Source organism: Ranitomeya variabilis, chromosome 2, assembly GCF_051348905.1.
Source record: "Ranitomeya variabilis isolate aRanVar5 chromosome 2, aRanVar5.hap1, whole genome shotgun sequence".
NCBI lineage: Eukaryota > Metazoa > Chordata > Amphibia > Anura > Dendrobatidae > Ranitomeya > Ranitomeya variabilis.
The window spans coordinates 34403745-34428291 of NC_135233.1; the positions used below are offsets into that span (position 1 = coordinate 34403745).

At 46.8% G+C, this 24547-nt stretch overlaps 1 protein-coding gene across 5 annotated transcripts in view; it reads left to right on the plus strand.

Annotated features, from left to right (window-relative positions):
* Positions 1–24547, plus strand: part of GPATCH2 (G-patch domain containing 2) — a 164306-nt gene that overhangs the window by 78024 nt on the left and 61735 nt on the right. For 2 of the 5 annotated variants that reach the window (XM_077282256.1, XM_077282258.1), the window contains exons 6-7: positions 14799–14866; positions 18502–18550. In XM_077282256.1, the coding sequence (XP_077138371.1) occupies positions 14799–14866; positions 18502–18550 (117 nt within the window). Of the gene's footprint in view, positions 1–7499; positions 7889–14798; positions 14867–18501; positions 18551–24547 lie in introns of those variants that run through there. The other 3 variants (XM_077282257.1, XM_077282259.1, XM_077282261.1) reach the window with 2 other exon arrangements.

The following is a 24547-nucleotide window of genomic DNA, read 5'->3' on the forward strand; positions in this document are numbered from 1 at the left end:
CTGAATGTGATTTCTGGTGTGAAATAATCTTTCCACTGATGGGGATCTGTCAGGCCCCCACGACAGCAGCGAAGACGGACGCTCTGTCATAAGAGAACCGAATACCTCCGCCACTCCCAGGACGTGTGAAAATGGTCCAAGCTCAAAATCAGGACATCCGCAAGACATCCCCGTCTTTGAAGATGTTTCTTGGCTATACCTGGATCTAAGGAAGCATTATGATTGCAGCTCCTGCAGCAGCAGCCCATCCATGCCAGTCTACTGGAAGGCAAATTCACCGAGGTTTTCATCGGTGCCAGTCGTATAGGAAACAGATCTGACCTATTAAAGAATAACTAGTACTGGGGATAGGTGGTCAATATTAGATACATGGGGGGTCCCGCAGCCGGCAGCATCCTCAGGGAGGAAGATGTAAATACGGTTTAGTTGGTGCTCTCGGTACTGCAGATCAGCTCCTATTTTCTTCTTAGCGGGGGCTGCCGATAGTCGTAATCTAAACTTGATGACCCATTCTGAAGATCGGTCATCAACATCGGTGTGGTGGTTAAATAGCGGCCCACCTGTCGATGCAAAGTGCTGCCAACAATGGCTGATCAGTGGCTCATTCACATGGACCAATGATCGGGACCCTTGTAAAGTTACAATGGTCCTGCATCAATCATAGGTCTTGTTGGGTTGGGGGTCACAAGACAACGTGGCCTTGGTGCTCCATCCACAAATAGTGTACGGTGCCACATGATAATACAGGGGATTGTGCCCAGAGGAGCGCGCTACCTGCACCCAGACATGCTCCCCTGCCGTATCCGAAGCCCCGTGGATGGATGCTGATCGTGACAACGCAGAACACGTTTCTATATCTATGTGGTTTGTCTGGAATGCCGCCCATGGAACACATTTTTATGAGTGCCAGGCTCCTTTACGATGGCGTAGTTGGCCTTCTTGCAGTCCTATGTAAGAGCACAGAGGAATTCTGATTTGTTTGCTAGGGCTAAACTCCCCAGGGGCCGAGCGTTTATCTTTATAATCTGGAGATTGGAGAAGTAGCTCGTTGATCAATTTAGCTTTTAGTTGCTTGCTGACCACATACCGTTTTGACGACTGATATTTCGGGATTATTTCTGCAGGGTGCACCAAAAATAGAAAAAAAATCAATGCTTCCTCCAACCCAAAAGACCAATTTTTCTCTTATCCCTCGAAAATCCAGTAAATGGGTTTTACCTAAATGTAGAATCACTGTCCATGATGAGAGGACTGGTCGGTGCAGAGAGACATCGGGGCTGACCGCGGGGTCAGTGTGTCGTATCCCAGCGGCGTCCGTGAGATGGAGAGTTACCCACTAATGGCAGTCACAAAACCGCATGAACGTGAAGATAATGGGTCTGGTTGCACTCAAGAGACTGGCAGGGGATCTGAGACATCGGGCCCTCCTGATTTCTTTAAATATTCTATAGAATTTCTCTTGGGGGGGACGGGGGAAATATAGTAATATATTATATATATATATATATATATATATATGTATGTGTGTGTGTGTGTGTGTGTGTGTGTGTGTGTGTGTGTGTGTATATATATATCTCTAATTGTCTAAGTGTCTGTATCCGAAATCCCGCGTCACTGATTGGTCGCGCCCAGCTGGCCTCGACCAATCAGCGTTCATAAATAAACTATATACATATACTAGAATGAGAATAACATGAGGGAGAGAATAACATGGAGGACTGTCTGTGAGGGAGAAAATAACATGGAGGACAGTCTGTGTGGTTGAGAATAGCATGGAGGAAAGTCTGTGAGGGAGAGAGTAACATGGAGGAAAGTCTGTGAGGGAGAGAGTAACATGGAGGACAGTGTGTGAGGGAGAGAATAGCAAGGAGGACAGTCTGAGGGAGAGAGTAACATGGAGGACAGTCTATGAGGGAGAGAATAGCATGGAGGACAGTGTGGAAGGGAGAGAATAACACGGAGGACAGTCTGAGAGGGAGAGAATAGCAAGGAGGACAGTCTGTGAGGGAGAGAGTAACATGGAGGACAGTCTGTGAGGGAGAGAATAACATGGAGGACAGTGTGTGAGGGAGAGAATAACATGGAGGACAGTCTGAGAGGGAGAGAATAGCAAGGAGGACAGTCTGTGAGGGAGAGTAACATGGAGGACAGTCTGTGAGGGAGAGAATAACATGGAGGACAGTGTGTGAGGGAGAGAATAACATGGAGGACAGTGAGGGAGAGAATAACATGAAGGACAGTGTGTGAGGGAGAGAATAACATGGAGGACAGTCTGTGAGGGAGAGAACAACATGGAGGACAGTGTGTGAGGGAGAGAATAACATGGAGGACAGTGTGTGAGGGAGAGAATAACATGGAGGACAGTCTGTGAGGGAGAGAACAACATGGAGGACAGTCTGTGAGGGAGAGAACAACATGGAGGACAGTGTGTGGGGGAGAGAATAAAAATTTTCCCCGATATTGGCGCAGTCCGGCCACAAATTGGCCCCGGGATTTGAACCACTCTTCGCTGATTGGTCGCGCCCGGCTGGCCGCGACTAATCAGCGATATTGGCTCGGGACTTAAACCCCGCTTCACTGATTGGTCACGTCCGGCCGCGAATTGGCGGGGGATTTGAACCACGCCTGGCCGGCCGCGACCAATCAGTGATATTGACGCGGGATTTAAACACCGCTTCACTGATAATGTTTATATTTTACCCGGATAATCCTGTGTATTCATTGCATTATTCTTAAATCTTCATAAATAAACTACATACATATTCTAGAATACCCGATGCGTTAGAATCGGGCTACCATCTAGTGTGTGTGTGCATGTGTGTATATATCTACTATATAATTGTCTAAGGGTCACTTCCGTCTGTCTGTCTTTCTGTCTGTCTTTCTGTCACGGATATTCATTGGTTGCGGCCTCTGTCTGTCATGGAATCCAAGTCGCTGATTGGTCGTGGCAAAACGCCCACGACGATTGCCACGACCCTCATACACCCCTCCGGTCACCGCTCAGACAGGGTTAATGCCGGCGGTAACGGACCGCATTATGCCGCGGGTAACGCACTCCGTTACTGCTGCTATTAACCCAGTGTGACCAAGTTTTTACTATTGACGCAGCCTATGCAGCGTCAATAGTAAAAACATCTAATATTGAAAATAATAAAAAATCATCATATACTCACCTTCCGCCGCCTTTCCGCTCCTCGCGGTGCTCCGGCCGGTCCATGCAAGCAGCACGTTCCGGTGGCAAGGATGGTCTGGGAGAAGGACCTGCCATGACGTCACGGTCATGTGACCGCGACATCATCACAAGGCCTGCGCGAAAAGGACCTGCCGTGACGTCATCACACCCTGGGACCGGAAGCTGCCGCCTGCACCCCACGCAGGCGACAGAACTACAACGCGCCTACGGAAGGGGAGTATGTTTATTTATTTATTTTTTTTAACCTGTGACATACGTGGCAGGGCAATATACTACGTGGCTCTGTGCTGTATACTACGTCACTGGGCAATATACTACGTCACTGGGCAATATACTATGTCACTGGGCAATATACTACGTCACTGGGCAATATACTACGTCACTGGGCAATATACTACGTCACTGGGCAATATACTACGTCACTGGGCAATATAGTACGTGGCTGGGCAATATACTACATGGCTGGGCAATATACTACGTCGCTGGGCAATATACTACGTCACTGGGCAATATACTACGTCGCTGGGCAATATACTACGTCGCTGGGCAATATACTACGTCACTGGGCAATATACTACATCACTGGGCAATATACTACGTGGACATACATATTCTAGAATACCAGATGCGTTAGAATCGGGCCACCATCTAGTGTGTGTGAGTGTGTATGTATGTGTGTATGTATATATATATATATATATATATTGTACACATATTATACACAGAAAGATGGCCGCTGGTGCTACAATCCTCCATTCATGTGATAAGGTAAGATCTGGAAAAAATGTTCAATCCGTTGTCCATTACTCTTACTTAGTTTGACAATGACCCCAATGTTTGTCGTAACATAAAAAAATTCACATATTTCCCTAACCGACCCACGTGCTGCTGATTCCTGACCTCCATTTCTACCTTGGGGGCATCAGGTGACCGCTTTGGCCAATTATCTACCTTTGATTGGCAGAGGGGGTCACATTCTGTCCAAGCCGAAACACTGTTTCTTCCAGCTCATAGAATACATGACCGCTGCAGCCAATCAGCTGCCTCTAATTGGCTGCAGTGATGCCCTGACGCCTCCTGCTAGAAGAGGAAGCCAGGAGACCGATGGGGGACACCAGCAGAAGTGTGAAGGGGCTTCAGCCAGTCTATGTTTCTGTTGTGCTAGGCCTGTCGTTTAGGACGGCAATTGTTAAAATAAGAGGGTTGTCCACTAATGTCAATGTCCCAATGTTCCTTTACAAACTCCGGTCCTGACATGTCGTTTTCTGGTTCAGGTCCGACATAGGACTGCATTTCCCGCCTTAGCCCTTGCCCTTTTGTGTCTCTTTGTTGACGGTGGCAGAGAAGGGGGCTGGCTTGGCATTTAAAATGAGCATTCAGCCCACCCTCCTCGCACATGGCTTTTCTCACATACCAACATAGGGGACCAGTGACGGCCACAAACCCAAAGAGGAGCTGCCGGTATCGAAGCTGAAGATCAGGGCAATGAATTATTTTAGTAAGTTGCATGGTTTAGCTGGACGATCCCTTTTAAGGTAATGTCCATGTTTTGAGCCATTTACATTTTTTTTTAATATACCTTCATAGCTTCATGTAATGCAGAGCTCCTAACTCCGTACAAGAAACCAGTCTGTCTTCAAAGCGTGTAGAAAATAAAAACCCTTATATATTTATCTATTATTTTTTTATTTATTTATTTTTTACAAAAGATAAGTCATAATAATCGTTTCATCAATTCAATAGTTTTATATAATTGTCAGCTGTTTGTAAAAAAAAAAAAAATGTGACTTTATAATGGTGGAACAGAAAAGTAGAAAACTTCCGTCCGTATTATTTTTCCTTTTTCTGTCTATGTCGTTCACATAGTAAGCTTCTGGATACTTTAAATGAAATTGAGTTTAACTACATAGGGAAATTATTTATTATTGCATTTGTTCCTTTTTTGTGTGTCTAGTTTTTGGAATTTTTTTGCCGTTTTTCATTTGCTCCTAATTTTTCTTCGAATTTGTGCCTTTTTTAAAGTCTATTTTATGCGTTCCCTATTTTTTTGAAAACTTTTTACGTTTGTCTCTACGGGTCGAATTTATGATTTCCAGACGTTCTCTGCAGATTCATCAATTGCAATTAAAAAAAAAAAAAAAAGAGAGAATCTTAAGTTTTTGCATCAATGTACTCCAGTTCCTACCTGGAGTGATTTTTTTTTTGTGTGTATGCCACACACTTTGGCGCATTTTTTAGCAGAACATGTAACTTTTTATCCTAAAAAAAAATATATAAAAAAAAAAAAAAGTAGACAAAAGCGAAAAGCGTTTTCTTTTTTCTTTTGCACAAACCGCTGCCGTTTTGAACTATTTGGCACAAAAACATCAACAAAGATAGAAGAAAAATAAAAATTGAGACTAAAGTGTTTGTCCAGGAAGCCTGTGTGTATGAGAGGGTTAATGTGGCGTCCGGCTGGCGTGGTGCTGATTGTACAGGGTGCAGGATGCGGGCAGCCAGCAGAGGACACTCACGGCCTGGACTTGGCCGGACGACGCCGTTTCTTAGCAGTTTTTCCTACATAACTCGCTCCAGGACCGGTCTATATTATGGATTTCACACCGTTGTGCTGCATTGATTTTTTTTTTCTTTCTCTCTCTCGTTCCCGGACTGCTTTTTATATGGCCGCCGATCACACGGGGATCACGGTGTAAACACGCAGGAAGACCTTAAGTCAGGGAAAGCTTATTTTACATGGTCACGTCACCAGCGAAAGATGACTATTGACCGCATTGTGCAGCTGAAATGGAAATTTCACGCTATAAACAAATGAACCCACTGCGGAAAATAGATTAATTCCGCCATATGGGGCCTATGAAATAAACCTGCCATATAGTGTGATGGGAATTGTTACACAGTTTTCCAATATACTTTCTGTATCTTCCCCCCCCCCCCAAGATCTCTGCCGCATTGTTTTATTTTCACGGCGTAAAATGTTTAATTCTATAGGTTACTCCACATTCGGTTATCTGCCACCTCTGCAGGCTTATCAGGGGTGGCCGGACTCCTGAGTAAGGAGCGCAGCATTTACAGGCACTGGAAGCAGGAGAGCGGTAGTACGCTCCTGAAGACAGAAATTGAGAAAACCCGCTACTATGTCTTGTGTCTGGCGGATGGTATTAAAAATTAGAAAACAACTTCTGGTAGAGGGGGCGACACATGACCCATGCAGCCAATCAGCAGCCACTGATCAACTACAGCCGAGATGTTCCAGACGGGGCAGTTTTGTAGCCCTCTTTTTTGGTTTGGATGGAACGTCACGTCTGCAGTCACAGGGCTGCTGCTTGGATGCTGGAAGTCTGAGGAGCGGTGCCGAGGAGCCGCATGATCCTGCTGGTGAGTATCTGTTTGTTCTTATAATATAAAATATAGCAGTAGACAACCCCTTTAAGGGGAATTTATAATAAAGAAAATAACCTATTTTTAAATAATTTTATTTGTGTTCTAAATGTATTATTACATTTAGAACACAATCACAATATGAGATATCACAGCTCACCTCTTCCTCCTGTACAATGATTGATAACACCTCTATATACAGTAGATAACACAGGATCCACCATTCACAATAGGTGATGTCACAGCTCACCTCCTTCTCCTGTACAATGACTGATAACACCTCTATATACAGTAGATAACACAGGATCCGCCATTCACAATAGATGATGTCACAGCTCACCTCCTCCTCCTGTACAATGACTGATAACACCGCTATATACAGTAGATAACACAGGATCCAGCATTCATAATAGGTGATGTCACAGCTCACCTCCTCCTCCTGTACAATGACTGATAACATCTCTATATACAGTAGATAACACAGGATCCACCATTCACAATAGGTGATGTCACAGCTCACCTCCTCCTCCTGTACAATGACTGATAACATCTCTATATACAGTAGATAACACAGGATCCACCATTCACAATAGGTGATGTCACAGCTCACCTCCACCTCCTGTACAATGACTGATAACACCTCTATATACAGTAGATAACACAGGTTCCACCATTCACAATAGGTGATATCACAGCTCACCTCCTCCTCCCTTCACAAGGACCTTTCCACATGCTCATTAGATGCTTCAGTTCAAAAGGTAGGGTTGTTAATGTACATGTGCATTTCTGGAAACAACAGGAAGTTCGACCACGATTCTTCAAAGCAATTCAGCCAGGATTCTGGGGTAAATTGCTTTGTAAAGTTGCAAAACTTTGGCGCAAAAATCTTTTAGATTTTTTTTTTCCCCCCTTTATTTGCTTTCAGATACGCCAAAATGGACAGAGCAGTGTCATGACGCCTCGGCTCGTCTATTTCATGACGTGCTGTGACATCCCACTACATCAGAAATCTCCCTCTAGTACCTGAGCAGAATGGGATTTTTGGCCACTTGTTAGAAGATCTAGATTCAAGAACAGACCTGCACCTCTTCATGGATCCGGAGCGTCTGACTCCACCATGCTCCTTCATCAACACTGGTGACAGAATCGTGGGTTTTGATTAATCGGGCTACGTTCCCACGACGAGCTTTTGGTGTTTTTGATGTTGCAAATTTTCCGTACCATTTCCGTTTTTTTTTCCAAAATAAACAGCTTAAAAAATCTCGCCCAAAACTCAACGTGGGAACGTGGCCTTAAGGTAAAAAAGGCCGAGTAGCCGGTGTGAAAATGCAAGATTTTCATACAGATCGTGTTAACAGAGTTAAAAAAAATAAAAAATTCCAAAACTATTAAGAAGTTTAATTGACTACAAAGAGTGGATTGAAGAAGAGGTAATTTTCTGATGACTCATTGCCTTAATAGTCCTGAACCCAGAAAGCTGTAGACCTCCTGACAAGTGTCTGAAGAGCCGCGCCATTCCAGCCAACCTGTCGGGAACCCACTCCGGTGCAAAAGATCGGATTTTTCTGCCGTCTCACTTCAGCCGTAGCTTTGTTCCGCGTAATTAATATGACATGGCACCAGGTATATAATTAACAAATGCCCGCCTGCATGGGCAAGGAGACCTACAATGTTGCCGGAGCCGTTCTCATTAATCCTGTTAAGCCTGCTCATAAAAGCCACCATATCCCACGTCTTGTACCGGCTCAGTGACTAATGACGAGATCATGCAGGGGCCAGGGATGGCGCAGGCGAGTGCGCGAGGAGGTTCTCTGGATGTGGCAGTTCAGTCGTGTCTGTCCCTATAGGAAAGGACCACCCCCCACGGCAGAGGGAAAGCAATTCATTCTCACTTGTACTGACTTGTCTCCTGGGCTCTCCTGAGATCGGCTACTAATGGCCTTTTCGCTGGGGATGGTATTGTTCTCCAGCAAATAAGTTCTCCGGGTTTCCATCTTTTTACTCTTCAAGGTTGTTTGTAGTTTGCTTGGTTACGTACAGATTTTCTTTATTACTTACTGTCTCCGGACCAGGGGCCGCGTACACGGGAAGGGAATAGCGTTGGAGCCGAGTAATTGTTACAGAATTGTCTGCCCCGGCCATAATTGTTTGCTTTCAGGCTTTAAAGGACGACAAGATCTAAGATTGCACTTTCTAAAAGATCAACTTTGCAGGGTACGTGGCGGAGGGGCAGGAGCCTTCCACGTGGGATACTCCTGAAGGTCGTGGTAGAGCGGATCACTGGGATGGAGTGATGACCGAGGAAAATAGCTGAATGTTGGAGGCAAATATGATGTGAAATGTTGGGAGAAACTCCTCCCAGAAGACTTGATTCTGCTTTGTGATGCCACGTGCTGTTAGTTTGTGATCGGGGCTGCAACCCTGGGGTACTAATCCGTCTACAGCAGTTACACAAAGTGTATATCGATAGCATAAGGGATGGCGTATCTGTTCTCAGGATCGGAGGGGTAGGTGGTTTACAGGATTGGGACTTCCTACAGTACTTGACCCTACCTGTCAATTTCGAAAGGACCAGTAAAATGTTGGGGTAACATGGATATTGGGTGTTTTGTTGGCACAAAAGATGGCTGTGATGCTCTGTGTGTACTGAAACCTTACTTATATAGTTCAGAGAAACTTTTTAGCCATTTGCTGTGGGATTAGACCACACAGTCTAGACTTCACTCTCCATCTTCATCAGTGATCCTTGGTAGCCCGTTATCCACCGGTTGTCCTTCCTTGGACCATTTTTGGTAAGTACAAATCACAGTGTACTGAAAATGCCCCACAAGACCTGCCGTATACTGGAACACCCCCACAAGACCTGCTGTATACTGGGAACACCCCTACAAGACCTGCCGTATATCGTTAACATACACAAGGCCTGCTGTGTACTGAGAATACCCCACAAGACCATCAGTATACTGGGAATACCCCACAAGTCCTGATGCATACAGGGAAAACTCCACAAAACGTGATGTATGTTGGAATACCCCACAAGACCTGATGTATACTGGCACCTCAAGACCTGCCGTATATCGACAACGCACCTCAAGACCTGCCGTATACCAGCAATGTCCCTCAAGACCTGCCGTATACCGGCAATGCCCCTCAAGACATGCCGTGTGCTGGCAATGTCCCTCAAGACCTGCCGTATGCCGGCAATGTCCCTCAAGACCTGCTGTATATCGGCAATGCCCCTCAAGACCTGCCGTATGCTGGCAATGTCCCTCAAGACCTGCCGTATACCGGCAATGCCCCTCAAGACATGCCGTATGCTGGCAATGTCCCTCAAGACCTGCCGTATGCTGGCAATGTCCCTCAAGACCTGCCGTATGCTGACAATGTCCCTCAAGACCTGCCGTATACCGGCAATGCCCCTCAAGACCTGCCGTGTGCTGGCAATGTCCCTCAAGACCTGCCGTATGCCGGCAACGCCCCCCAAGACCTGCCGTATGCCGGCAACGCCCCCCAAGACCTGCCGTATGCCGGCAACGCCCCCCAAGACCTGTATACCAGCAACGGCCCCCCAAGATCTGCCGTATTCTGGCAACGCCCCCCAAGACCTGCTGTATGCCGGCAATGCCCCCCCAAGACCTGCTGTATTCTGGCAATGGCCCCCAAGACCTGCCGTATGCCGGCAACACCCCTCAAGACCTGTGGTATACCGGCAACGCCCCACAAGACCTGCGGTATGCCAGCAATGCCCCCCAAGACCTGCGGTATACCGGCAACGCCCCACAAGACCTGCTGTATACCGGCAATGCCCCTCAAGACCTGCTGTATACCTGTATTGCCCCACGCAACCTACCGTTTTGGTCGATGCCCTAATCTAACCATCACATTTTGTCACTTGTAAACAGGAAAAATGGGTAAATATAAAGGATCTGAGCAATTTTGGCAACACACAACCTACAAAAACTTTGGGATGACTTGCTACCTGATATCCAAGCTTTGGCTTCCATCTTGTCTCTCTCCACATGCACCTAAAGCTAAATCCAAGTTTCTGCCCTTCGTCAGTCTGGAGCGTGGTGCTTTGTAGGTGCTCGGGAGCAGCGCAGCCTCACTGTTAGGTCATCGACATGCGGCGTCCTGTCTCCAAGGAAAACGAACATAATTTAGAAAGCCGCCCTGGATGAGAATATATAGAAGAGCAATGAGGCCAATAGTCCCAGCGCTCCATAAAGGCGATGTAAGGACCGATCTGTAGGAGCCGGTGACATGGCGGCTTCTGTTCTCCAGCTTCTATACCGCCAACATAAACTTTATTTTTCTCCCTCGGCCTCTCGTAAAGAAAATGCTGAGAGTAAACAAGCAATTTAAAAGCAGAAAATAGCTTCTGCCTCTGTCAACACGCTGTTTATTTTCTGCAAGAGATAAAAAGTTCAGTTTTCTGATATTCGTATCAAGATAAGTCAGTAAACAAGATTAATATAGTGTGGAGCGGGTTGTCAGCAGCCGCGGCGGAGGAAATCAGGTGCCGGGACACAGAAGACGGTGTAAACCGAATAAAAGTGTCAGCTCCTCCACGCGATAATGTGATCATGGGACCTTTAACAAAGCATGACATAGGCAACAGTCTGCTTTTCTTATAGCCACGCCGGAGAAAATGGATTACTGGATTCCTGGGATACCCACCGGAATAGCATGAAAACTTCATTTTCAGATTAATCCAGGATGTAACTCTGCAGCGAAGCCGCTGCCTTCAAGGTTTGGGTTTCAATTCCCGACGATGTAACCGGCTTCTAATTTAATTGTCCGGCTCATCGTGTCATTTCTTTTTTTTTTTTTTTTTTTTTACGGAGGGTGGAGTTATTGACTTTTTTTTTTTTTTTTTTAGCTAGGGCTTGCTCCGTAGAAATAATAAGGAACATTTTATATTAATGGTTATTTAAATTTTTTCAGAAGCCAAACGGAGAAAAAATATAACAAGGTTCAGAATATATTAAATATATATATTTATAATGCGTGTGCGTGATAGAGATGGATAGAATATATATTACATCTATATATATAATTGCCTAAGGGGTACTTCCATCTCTCTGTCTGCAACTTCCGTCACGGAAATCCCGCGTCGCTGATTGGTCTCGCCAGCTGCCTGTCATGGCTGCCGCGACCAATCAGCGACCGCCACAGTCCGATTAGTCCCTCCCTACTGCCCTGCAGTCAGTGCCTGGCGCCCGCTCCATTCTCCCCTCCAGTCAGCGCTCACACAGGGTTAATGCCAGCGGTAACGGACCGCCTTATGCCGCGGGTAATGCACTCCGTTACCGCTGCTATTAACCCTGTGTGTCCCCAACTTTTACTATTGATGCTGCCTAAGCAGCATCAATAGTAAAAATATGTAATGTTAAAAATAATAAAAAAACAAAAAACCTGCTATTCTCACCCTCCGTCGTCCGACGATGTGCTTGTGCCGCCATCTTCCGTTCCCAGAGATGCATCGCGAAATTACCCAGAAGACTTAGCGGTCTCGCAAGACCGCTAAGTCTTCTGGGTAAGGCTACTTTCACACTAGCGTCGTTTGCAATACGTCGCAATGCCTTCGTTCAGGAGAAAAAACGCATCCTGCAAAGTCTGCAGGATGCGTTTTTTACCCATAGACTTACATTACCGACGCATTGCGACGTGTCGCAACCGTCGTGCGACGGTTGCGTCGTGTTTTGGCGGACCGTCGGCACAAAAAAAGTTACATGTAACTTTTTTTGCGCGTCGTGTCCCACCATTTTCAACCGCGCATGCGCGGCCCGAAACTCCGCCCCCCTCCTCCCTGGACCTTACAATGGGGCAGCGGAAGCGTCCTAAGACTGCTTCCGCTGCCCACGTCGGGCATTTATTTCACAGCATGCGTCGGCCCGAAGCACTGCGACGGGCCCGTACCAAAGCTAGTGTGAAAGCGGCCTATAATTTCGCAATGCATCCTGGGAACGGAAGATGGCGGCTGCCGCGCGCGAATCGCCAGAGCTTCGCTGGATCCCGGCGGGTGAGTATATAACTATTTTTTATTTTAATCATTTTTTTTTTAACAGAGATATGGTGCCCACACTGCTAAATACTGCGTGGGCTGTTATGTACCGCGTAGGCTGTGCTATATACTATGTGGGCTGTGTTATATACTGCGTGGGCCGTGTTATATACTGCGTGGGCTGTGCTATATACTACATGGCCAGTGTGATATACTACAGGCCAGTGTGATATACTGCGTGGGCTGTGTGATATACTGCGGAGGCTGTGCTATATACTACATGGGCAGTGTGATATACTGCGTGGGCTGTGCTATATACTACATGGGCAGTGTGATATACTGCGTGGGCTGTGTGATATACTGCGGGGGCTGTGCTATATACTACATGGGCAGTGTTATATACTACGTGTGCTGTGTGATATACTGCATGGGCTGTGCTAAATACTACATGGGCAGTGTTATATACTGTGTGGGCTGTGTGATATACTGCGGGGGCTGTGCTATATACTACATGGGCAGTGTTATATACCACGTGGGCTGTGTGATATACTGCGGGGGCTGTGCTATATACTACATGGGCAGTGTTATATACTACGTGGGCTGTGTGATATACTGCGGGGACTGTGCTATACACTACATGGGCAGTGTTATATACTGCGTGGGCTGTGCTATATACTGCGTGTCCTGTGTTATATACTGCGTGTCCTGTGTTATATACTGCGTGGCCTGTGTTATATACTGCGTGGCCTGTGTTATATACTAAGTCGCCTGTGTTATATACTGCGTGGCTGCTATATACTGCGTGGGCTGTGTTATATAGTACGTGGGCTGTGTTATATACTATTTGGGCTGTGTTATATACTGCGTGGCCTGTATTAACGCATCGGGTATTCTAGAATATGTATGTATGTATGTATGTATATAGCACAGGCCACGTAGTATTTGTCTGCTATATACTACATGGCTCCTATATACTACGTGGCCTGTGCTATATACTATGTGGCTGCTATATATATATACATATTCTAGAATACCCGATGCATTAGAATCGGGCCACCATCTAGTTTTCATATATTTGTGTAGTTGGCTGTACTTTTCACTGCACTGGGTTAATAGCACAAATACAGTCATGACAAAGTGTTGGCACTAGTGATGAGCGAATATGCTCGTTACTCGAGATTTCCCGAGCACGCTCGAGGGACCTCCGAGTATTTTTTTTAGTGCTTGGAGATTGTTTTTCTTGCCGCAGCTGAATGATTTCCATCTGTATACAGTCGCCATCTAAAAAGCCTGACAACTGCAGTTTGTACTGAGCTATGTGAGATATTAGCAGTAGAGGAGGGACACTGAGGAGCTCTCAATCATGATAGGTGTGTGGAAGGAAATTCAGCAGCAGGGAGGAGGAACACTAAGAAGCTGTTAATCAGGTTAGTTATGTGGAGATTTGCAGCAGGGAGGAGGAACAGTGAGGAACTGTCGGGCAAGGGCGTCCGAGAACAAGGTCACACTTCCAAAAAGGATTATACAGGCATTCTGACATGTATTCTCACAGTAAGTACACCGGCCTCATCAGGTATAACTGATCAACTTAATAATGTATGCAGTTTGTGCAGTAAATCTCTCAACAGACCTGCATTAATTTCTTAATTTGTCTTCTAATATTTATCGATTGGAACGGTATATGTTTATCGTGCATAAACACCTGTCTAATACTGTACGTTACATTTTGTGTTTATATAGTCGCCACTAGAGGGAGCTTCAGAGATGACTTCTTACAGTCGCAGGTTCTTTCACAGGCTCCATCTAGTGGTGACTGCAGGCAGCAGGAATGTGTGTATTTTCCTTTATGACTTGTGCTGGAGGTTTAGAGCTCTGCATGAGAAAAGAAGAACTCTGAGCACTGGGATTTACAGGAGGCATAAAGATAAGAGGGAACTCCTCTTCGTTGGGGTGTATAAGAGTATACAAATATAATCATCTCTATTTGGAATCAGGAAGAGTAGCACTCTTCTTCTATGGGTTGTCAGGTAAAGCATCCCAGCTCCAACTACTAAAATGATAATGGGTTGCAATACCAGACACAGCCTGTGGAATTAGAGTGGCGCTGTTTCTAAACACAACTTTGCACTGAGCCGAGGAGTAATAGTCGCACTCTGTTGTGATATTATCCCATTGATTCATGCGTCAGTGGCTTTACTGATAATTTGTGTCTCTTTTCAGATGAGCAGTCCGGGGTCCAGCACCAACGAAAGGCTGGCGCACTTTCCCCAAGACCCCCATCACCACGAGTAAGTAGTACTATTGGGAGGATTCCAGAATGATCGTCTACATGTAGGGGGTACAGCAGAATCGCCAAAATCAGGGGGAGTCCACTATTCAGTACCGCCATTTAAAGGGGTACTCCTCCAATGAACCCACCAGATCGCTCCCGCCGAGGGTCCTCCCACCACATCCATTACAAAATTTAAGGTTCCACATGCTGATACGTTAACGCTTTTCCATATTTTAGCAGCAAAGAGGTATCGATTGGAAAAAGTGGGATCCCCGCCCCAACCCCTCCCCCCCATGAATAAATTTGTTGTGATTTTTTTTCTCTTTGCGCCCTCCCCCTTTCAGTTTTTGCCACATTGTTAGACTACTTTCACACTAGCGTTGTTGCAGCGCACCGACGCTAGCTGAGGAAGCGCCGCACAACGGGGGCAGCGGATGCTGTTTTTCCACGCATCCGCTGCCCCATTGTGAGATGCGGGGAGGAGGGGGCGGAGTTCCGGCCGCGCATGCGCGGTTGGAATTGCTGCACACAACGCACAAAAAGACGCTACATGCAACGTTTTTTTGTGCCGACGGTCCGACGCAACACGATGCAACCGTCGCGCAATGGTTGCGATGTGTGGCATTGCGTCGCACTGCGTCGTTAATAAAAGTCTATGGAGAAAAAACGCATCCTGCTAGCACTTTTGCAGGATGCGTTTTTTCTGCAAAACGACGCATAGCGACGTGCAGTGCACGACGCTAGTGTGAAAGTAGCCTTATCTGTCCTTTGGGACTGTGAGTTTTTATGCAAAAGGTCAGAGCACTTTACATCCCCTACAAATATAGCCAGTTCAGTGGTTAAACGCAGGAGCCATTAATTACGCCGCGCGCTGGAATAAGATACGGTTGACTGGGGGAATAATGTGGATGTCAAACCTGGACTTTCACAAAGCATTTGACTAGGGTTCTGCATCTGAGATTAATGACCGGCATCAATTCTCATGAACTTCCAGCCAGAACAAAGAGCCTTCGTGGTGAGCGGCTCCTGCCCAGGAATCGGCCGCAGTCGGAGGGGAATGCCGGGGGCCGAAGGGGAATGCCAGGGGCCAGCGGGGACTGCTGGGGGGCCAGCGGGGACTTCTGGGGAGCCAGTGGGGACTGCCGGGGGGCCAGCGGGGACTGCCAGGGGGCCGGAGGGGAATGCTAGGGGGCCAGCGGGGACTGCTGGGGGGCCAGTGGGGACTTCTGGGGAGCCAGTGGGGACTGCCGGGGGGCCAGCGGGGACTGCCAGGGGGCCGGAGGGGAATGCTAGGGGGCCAGCGGGGACTGCTGGGGGGCCAGTGGGGACTTCTGGGGAGCCAGTGGGGACTGCCGGGGGGCCAGCGGGGACTGCCAGGGGGCCGGAGGGGAATGCTAGGGGGCCAGCGGGGACTGCTGGGGGGCCAGTGGGGACTTCTGGGGAGCCAGTGGGGACTGCCAGGGGGCCAGCGGGGACTGCCAGGGGGCCGGAGGGGAATGCTAGGGGGCCAGCGGGGACTGCCAGGGGGCCACCGCTCAGTCTTATTCCTCTCACACAAAATACATTGAGACATGTTAACCCCTGGAAGAAATGACGACACCTTCCTAGGTCACAACTCTACAGACTTTTTCTTGGCATTAATATAAGAAATATAACTAAAAAAAATTCACTGGATCAAATTTAAAGGGGCTCTTCACTTTTGAACATCCCAATTTCTTAGAAGGGACCAATGACAAAAAGCTGCCCAGACTCCTAAAGGGGCTGTCGTCCATCTTTAGGAGTGCACTGATCTCCCCCCGCCTCCTGGCTTCCTGTTTCTCGGGGGGGCAGTGCATTACTGAAGAATGGTGTGAATTATGCACTGTCCCATTCGGCTTTACCTCTGCAGCATCGGAGGATCCAGTGATCTGGCGAGCTTTGGCGCAGCGCTAACAAATTCTAGGAAACTGCTTGCAAGCACTGCTCTTTGCCTTGGAAACTGGCCACCACTGATACACTGCAGAGGAGGCCGATAACCTCTGTAAAAAAAAAAAAAAAAAAGGCAGTAAATTATTAAATATAAAAACCCTCCATTATTGGAAAAAGAAGAGGATTTCTGAAAAGAGGTCATTGGCAAAGTTCCTTGTTTTGATCAGCACTTTTCAGTTTTTACCCTTTTATTAAAAAAAAATAGGAAAAATCCAAAGATGTTTAATTTCCCCAGAGCACCCCCACAGGGAGAACAAGGTATTACACAGCTCCTGTTTTTTATCATTGACTCCAGAGAGGGAGATGGACGCTCTTCGTTCTTCCCCCTTTTCTATTAACTCACAATTTCCTAATAGAGAATATAGAAATGGGTTTTCTAAACTGGGCAACCGCTTTAATAAAAAATTAGCGTTTTCTCAGTTGGACGCCTAGTTAGGAAAACCTATTTCCATACTCTCTATTATGCAATAGTGAATTAATAGATGGGGGTGGGGGTCCTAATTTCTTCTCCAGGACACAGAGCGTTTTTGTCTCTAGAGATCCTGTCTTGTATTACACAGTCTTTGATATAAAACAGGAGTTCTGTAATACCTTGTTTTCCCTGCGGGGGTGCTGTAGGAAATTAAACACCTTTGGTTTTCTCCATCCGTCTATATTACAGCTGCAGTGTCCATCATGGTGAATCCAACCATAATGTATGGAGGCTCTACGTGCTTCTATATAATGTAGGCTCCATACACACAGTGGTACAGGGAAGAGGCGCTGCTCCATGTCTAAATATGAGGGGAACATCAGCGCTCCCTCTAAAATCTGTCCCTGGTCACTCATTGTGGAAGGACTTTGGAATATCTTACTCGAATTCTCACCAAATAATAAAATACACCAAAGGCAGCACCTAGCACCTATAGTACTGGAACGTACCCAAAAAGTAAAAAACAAAAAAAGCCTTAAAAAAACATTAAAGGGATGCTTTAATTTGAAATTTAAAAAAAAAAGTGATTTCTTTCTTTTTCAGAAATTGCGTCACTTCTGTTCATGGGCCGTATCTGGGTATCACAGCTTAGTCTCATTCGTGCGAATGGAGTTGAGGTGTAATACCAGACACAGCCTGTCTGCAAGAGAGGCGCTGTTTTTAGGAGAAAAAAAAAAGAAAAAAAATTCTTTACATTTAAAGATACAGTGCCCGTCTAGCAGGAGGCATCGGGACGTCTTCCCGCTCGCATCCCGCTGAACCTTAGACCGCGATCTTTTCCGGCTTCCGTGTAAAACCATCTTGAAGCATTAAGCCGCCGTAATCTGTCCCTTCCCGCTGAATGTTTTTACTTTATTACAAATCCAATAGGTGTTAGTCGCGAGGCTGCGCCTTTACATGATTGCAAATCCAATATCTACTGCTCAATGCGGACAAGTGCTTCAATCTTCGCTCGCTCCCGGCTCTCTCAAAATGTGAACTTTTGTTAATCTGGTGCAAAAAAAAGAAAAAAAAAAGTCACTATTTAGGGCAAATATCTCCCACCAATGGTATGATCCACCGCTAAAAGAGAGGAGGAGGGGAAACGACAACTTCTTCGAGCACACTTACGGTTTAGCCAATCAGAATGTAGATTAGACATTTTGTAGACTTTTATTCTAAGATGTGTCCGAGTTTTGTGTAATGAAAATATTCTTTTTTTTTTGTTGTTGTTGTTTCAGCCATTGGTTTAGTCCCAGCAGCAGGAAGGATCACAGTCCGGTGAGTGACTACTAGGCTTGTAGACAGGGCTACATCGTAAGCGAATCTTTGGGATACAGAGTGGACTCTTATCCACCATCATGGGATTTACAAGGGCTCGTTTGTGACCCACTTGCTATATCTTGCTCGTCCTTTTTGCAATGTTCTCTTTTAACTCAATGTTGGGCTCCCATGGTCAAATCTTGAGTTCCAGAGTTTGTATGTTCTCCCCGGGCTTATGGAGGGGCTCTTTGGTACCTTTTTAGTTTCTTCTCATTTTCCATATTTGCTCTGCTCAAAGAAGAAGAAAAGTGGTTCTCTTGTGCCACCCATTATCTGGAAATCATATAAGTCTATTTTAAAGGGACTCTGTCTGTAGGTTTTTTGCTATGTAATCTGACAAGGGGCAGAGACCCTGATTCCAGCGATGTGTCACTTAGTAGGCTGTGAGCTCATCTTTGAATAAAATCAGTGTTTTATCAGCAGGAAATTATCACTACAGGATAGGGTCTCGTGTAGGGTCCCACATCTTTCCGGCACATGTCAGCTGTTTTGAAAAGCTGACATGTGCCCGTAACAGCCGAGGGTGGAATCGCGATCCAACCGCTGCTGTTAACCTGTTACATGCCACTGTTAATCTCTGACAGCAGCATTTAATGTGATCGCGCCAGAAGCGCGTCACTAATCCCGCCCATCGGCGCCCGTGTCACATGACCACTGGTCGCCGATGGGTTGGCATGACAACCCGGAGTCTGCAGGGAGACCCCTGTGGTTGTCATTGCCGGATTGCTATGAGCGGCGGTCGGCCCTCATAGCAAGTGAGCATTTCGGCTACACACAGGCGATCTGATCATCGCCTGTATGTAGCAGAGGCGATCGGATGATTGCAGCTTCTAGTTTCCCATGGAGAGTATTGAAGCATGCAAAAAGTTATAAAAAAAAAAAAAAAAAAAAAGTTTTTAAAAGTATTTAAAAAATATACCGTATATATATAAAAGTTCAAATCACCCCCCCTTTCAAAATAAAACAATAAAAAATACACATATTTGGTATCGCCAAATTAAGAATCGCCCAATCTATCAAGCTATAAAAAGAATTAACTCGATTGCTAAACGGCGTAGCGAAAAAAAAAAAGTAAAAATGCCAGAATTATGTTTTTTTTGTTTTTTGGTCACCGCAACATTGAATTAAAAAGCAATAACGGGCGATCAAAGGATCGTATCTGCACCAATATGGTATCATTAAAAACGTCAGCTCGGTGCGCAAAAAATAAGCCCTCACCCGACCCGAGATCACGAAAAATGGAGACGCTACGGGTATCGGAAAATGGCGCCATTTTTTTTTTCTTTGTTTGTTTTAACAAACTTTTGGATTTTTTGTCACCATTTACATAAAAAAAAAAACAATGTAGATAAGTTTGGTGTCTACGAACTCGTAATGACTTGGAGAATCAAAATGGCAGGTCAGTTTTAGCATTTGGTGAACATGGTTAAAAAAAAAAAAATCCAAAAGACCGTTGTGGAATTGCACTTTTTTTCTTTGCAATTTTACCACACTTGGAATTTTTTTCGGCCATATTGACTGAAAAGTAAGAAAAGTTATGGCTCTGGGAAGAAGGGTAGCGAAAAATGGAAACGCAAACACGAAAAGGGTTGCGGCGTGAAGGGGTTATATAATCATTTTTGGGAGTCATTTTTGTCCTGGCGAGCTAGAGCTCTCCTGCTGCTGCCTTGGACATCACTGAAATAAAGAGTGTCCTGCTGGGCGTCTCCAGCATGAAACTATTCGTGACCCTTTCTAAGAAATAAATTAAATGTTATTTTTGCTTTTCATACAAGATTGTTAATAAACCTTGTAACTGTAATGTCCCTGGCGGTGTAAAATATTATTTGTGACCTTTCGGACCAGTCGTAGATGTGGCGCCCCGGTCTGCGGCCGAGTGTCCGGCGAGTGCAGTGTGCCTTTCCGGAGCTGCATGTCCTTTGTATTCATGACCAGCGGAGTGCACTGTATTCTCATAAATCAGCCCATTATTGGTTGTATAGTTAAGCATGACATTTTGTATCGTTTTATATTCCGAGAGTGGACGGGCAATCCTTCATCGCATCTGAGATAAAGGTGTCCGGCGTCTATTTGACGGGTCCGGCGTATAATGTGTGCCGGGCAGAGCCTCGCAGGGGCAGCGTCCTCCGTCTGCCGGCTATCACCTTCCATCTCCAACTCTCACCATCTCGTTTCTTGTTAACCCTCTCGATGCAAAGAGCCATAAAGATCCTGCCAATGTGTTTGAATAATTACTATTGTGTGTGTATATACTGCATTCGTCTCCTGGTAGATGCAACTGTTTTTATTTAGATAGTTTTTTTATGCTTTTTATTTATTTTTATTGATATCTATTTTCTGCAATTACAATGTGTTATAGCTGCACTCCTTTTAATATTGTAATGTACAGTATATACTCTATATAGGCAGAAAAATTAGGAGACGTCTTACTCACTGAATAAAGGTTTTCCACCAGCTCCAATGCCCCCGGTGTATACTCTCCGGCCCCCCGCCGTGCCGTCTGACTTTACTAACATGTGCCAGAACGGCCGGCGGTGCAGAGCTCACTGATACCAGCGCTGTCCTGTAATAGAAGCCACCGGGGTAACAAGTCCGTCCATGACATTTCTTCCTCCTTAATCTTCCCCCATCACCTGTGAATGATGTTATTGAGAAGTAGAAGGAACTGCAGCAACTCAGCCACAAAGCGGAGACCCTGTAACGTAACAGAGCGGGGGCTGAGTGCTGAGGAGCAGAGGGCAGAAAAGTCAAACGCTCTACTGACTCCATAACTGCAGAGCCCAGACCTCCTCGTAAAACATCAGCACAAACACTGCGCCCCCACTGGGAGCCACTGTGTGCAGCCGTATATCACCAAGCACAATGCCGAGCGGCGAATGGAGTGGTGTAAAGCTGCCATCACTGGACTCTGGAGAGCGTTACCCCCTGACTGCTTTGTGCCCACTGTACAGTTTGGTGCAGGATAATACTATGGGGATGTTATCAGAGCTCAGCCTTGGCCACTTAGTTTGAGTAAAGGGAAATCTTAATTCTTCAGAACAAGACATTGTGGACAATTGTAGCTTCCAGCTTCATGGGGGGCAGTTTGGGGAAGACCCTTTTTTGTTCCCTGTGACTGTGCCCAGTGCACAAGGGCCATACAATCATGGTTGGGGGAGTTTGGTGAAAGAACATGAACAGAGCCCGGACCTCAACCCCATCCAACACTTTTGGGATGTGCTAGACCAGAGCTCAAGGCCGGCCTCGGCCCCCCAAATTATTCTGAACTCACAAATGATTGCTCTGGGAAAGGTGCAAAAATTTATAGACACGGCCAAAATCTTGTAGAAAACCTTCCCAGCACAGCGGGAGCCATTATATCTACAGAGGCCGACTCATTATAAATGTCTATGGATGTAGGATGGGCAATCAGATAAGCTCCTGTAGGTGGGATATGGACAGGACACATGCTTCTCTCCATAATATGTTGTCCAGGATTTTTTTTCCATTGTAGTAACAGGAAATGCTGTAAAAATTAAAAATAAAAACAAAACATGCCGGCCCTTATACAGGTCCCTATACACAGGAGCTGAAAGTAGTCTCTAATGATTTCGGCCCCCATACATGGAAGACCATGTCTTCTGTACGAGGATCTCCAGATTCTCCTTTACCATATGATCATGGAGGAGAGAAGAACTGGGCAGTTAAAATGGTGTGTTTTGGCTTTTTTTTTTTTTCCAGGGGAGAGAAACCACTGCCAGTAATCTTTGGGAACATCTTTTTCCACTGTCACTGTTGAAAACGCATGAATGGTTACACTGAGTGCTACTGTGTTTGGGGAAGTTGGGAGAGACTGCAGTTACTGTGTTAGGGAGAGTCGGGAGAGACTGCAGTTACTGTGTTAGGGAGAGTCGGGAGAGACTGTGGTTACTGTGTTTGGGGGAGTCGGGAGAGACTGCGGTTACTATATTTGGGGGAGTTGGGAGAGACTGCTTTTACTGTGTTTGGGGGAGTCGGGAGAGACTGCGGTTACTGTGTTTATGGGAGTCGGGAGAGACTGCGGTTACTGTGGGTGAGTCGGGAGAGACTGCGGATACTGTTTGGGGGAGTCGGGAGACACTGCGGATACTGTGTTTGGGGGAGTCGGGAGACACTGCGGATACTGTGTTTGGGGGAGTCGGGAGACACCGCGGATACTGTGTTTGGGGGAGTTGGGAGACACTGCGGATACTGTGTTTGGGGGAGTTGGGAGAGACTGAGGTTACTATATTTGGGGGAGTTGGGAGAGACTGCTTTTACTGTGTTTGGGGGAGTCGGGAGAGACTGCGGTTACTGTGGGTGAGTCTGGAGAGACTGCGGATACTGTGTTTGGGGGAGTCGGGAGACACTTTGGATACTGTGGGGGAGTTGGGAGAGACTGTAGCTACTGTGTTTGGGGGAGTCTGGATAAACTGCGGTTACTGTGTTTGGGGGAGTCGGGGGACACTGTGGTTACTCTGGGGGAGTCGGGAGAGGCTGCAGTTACTTTGGGGGAGTCGGGGAGAGACTGTGGTTACTATGTTTGGGGAAGTTGGGAGAGACTGTGGTTACTGTGTTTGGGGGAGTCGGTAGAGGCTGCGGTAACTGTTTGGGATAGTTGGGAGAGACTGCGGTTACTGTGTTTGCGGAAGTTGGGATAGACTGTGGTTACTGTGTTTGGGGGAGTCGGGAGAGACTGCGGTTACTGTGTTTGGGAGAGTCGGGAGAGACTGGTTACTGTGTTTGGTGGAGTCGGGAGAGGCTGCAGATACTGTGTTTGGGGGAGTCGGGAGAGACTGTGGTTACTGAGTTTGAGGGAGTCGGGAGAGGCTGCGGATACTGTGTTTGGGGGCCTCGGTAGAGACTGCGGTTACTGTGTTTGGGGGAGTCGGGAGAGACTGGTTACTGTGTTTGGGGGAGTCTGGAGAGACTGCGATTACTGTGTTTGGGGGAGTCGGGAGAGACTGGCTACTGTTTTTGGGAGAGTTAGGAGAGACTGCGGTTACTTTGTTTGGGGGAGTCGGGGAGAGACTGGTTACTGTGTTTGGGGGAGTTGGGAGAGACTGTGGTTACTGTGTTTGGGTGAGTCGGGAGAGGCTGCGGATACTGTGGGTGAGTCAGGAGAGGCTGCGGATACTGTGTTTGGGGGAGTCGGGAGAGACTGCGGTTACTGTGTTTGGGGGAGTTGGGGAGAGACTGGTTACTGTGTTTGGGGGAGTCGGGAGAGGCTGCGATTACTGTGTTTGGGGGAGTCTGGAGAGACTGCGGTTACTGAGTTTGGGGGAGTCGGGAGAGACTGCGGTTATTGTGTTTGGGGGAGTCTGGAGAGGCTGCGGTTATTGTGTTTGGGGGAGTCTGGAGAGACTGCGGTTACTGAGTTTGGGGGAGTCGGGAGAGACTGTGGTTACTGTGTTTGGGTAGTCAGGGAGAGCCTGCGGTTACTGTGTTTGGGGGAGTCAGGAGAGACTGGTTACTGTGTTTGGGGGAGACGGGAGAGACTGTGGTTACTGTGTTTGGGGGAGTCAGGAGAGACTTTGGTTACTGTGTTTGGGGGGAGTCTGGAGAGACTGCGGTTACTGAGTTTGGGGGAGTCTGGAGAGACTGGTTACTGTGTTTGGGGGAGTCTGGAGAGACTGTGGTTACTGTGTTTGGGGGAGTCTGGAGAGACTGCGGTTACTGAGTTTGGGTAGTCAGGGAGAGCCTGCGGTTATTGTGTTTGGGGGAGTCAGGAGAGGCTGCGGTTATTGTGTTTGGCGGAGTCTGGAGAGACTGCGGTTGCTGTGTTTGGGGGAGTCGGGAGAGACTGTGGTTACTGTGTTTGGGGGAGTCGGGAGAGACTGTGGTTACTGTGTTTGGGGGAGTCGGGAGAGACTGCGGATACTGTGTTTGGGGGAATCGGGAGAGTCTGCGGATACTGTGTTTGAGGGAGTCGGGAGAGACTGCGGATACTGTGTTTGG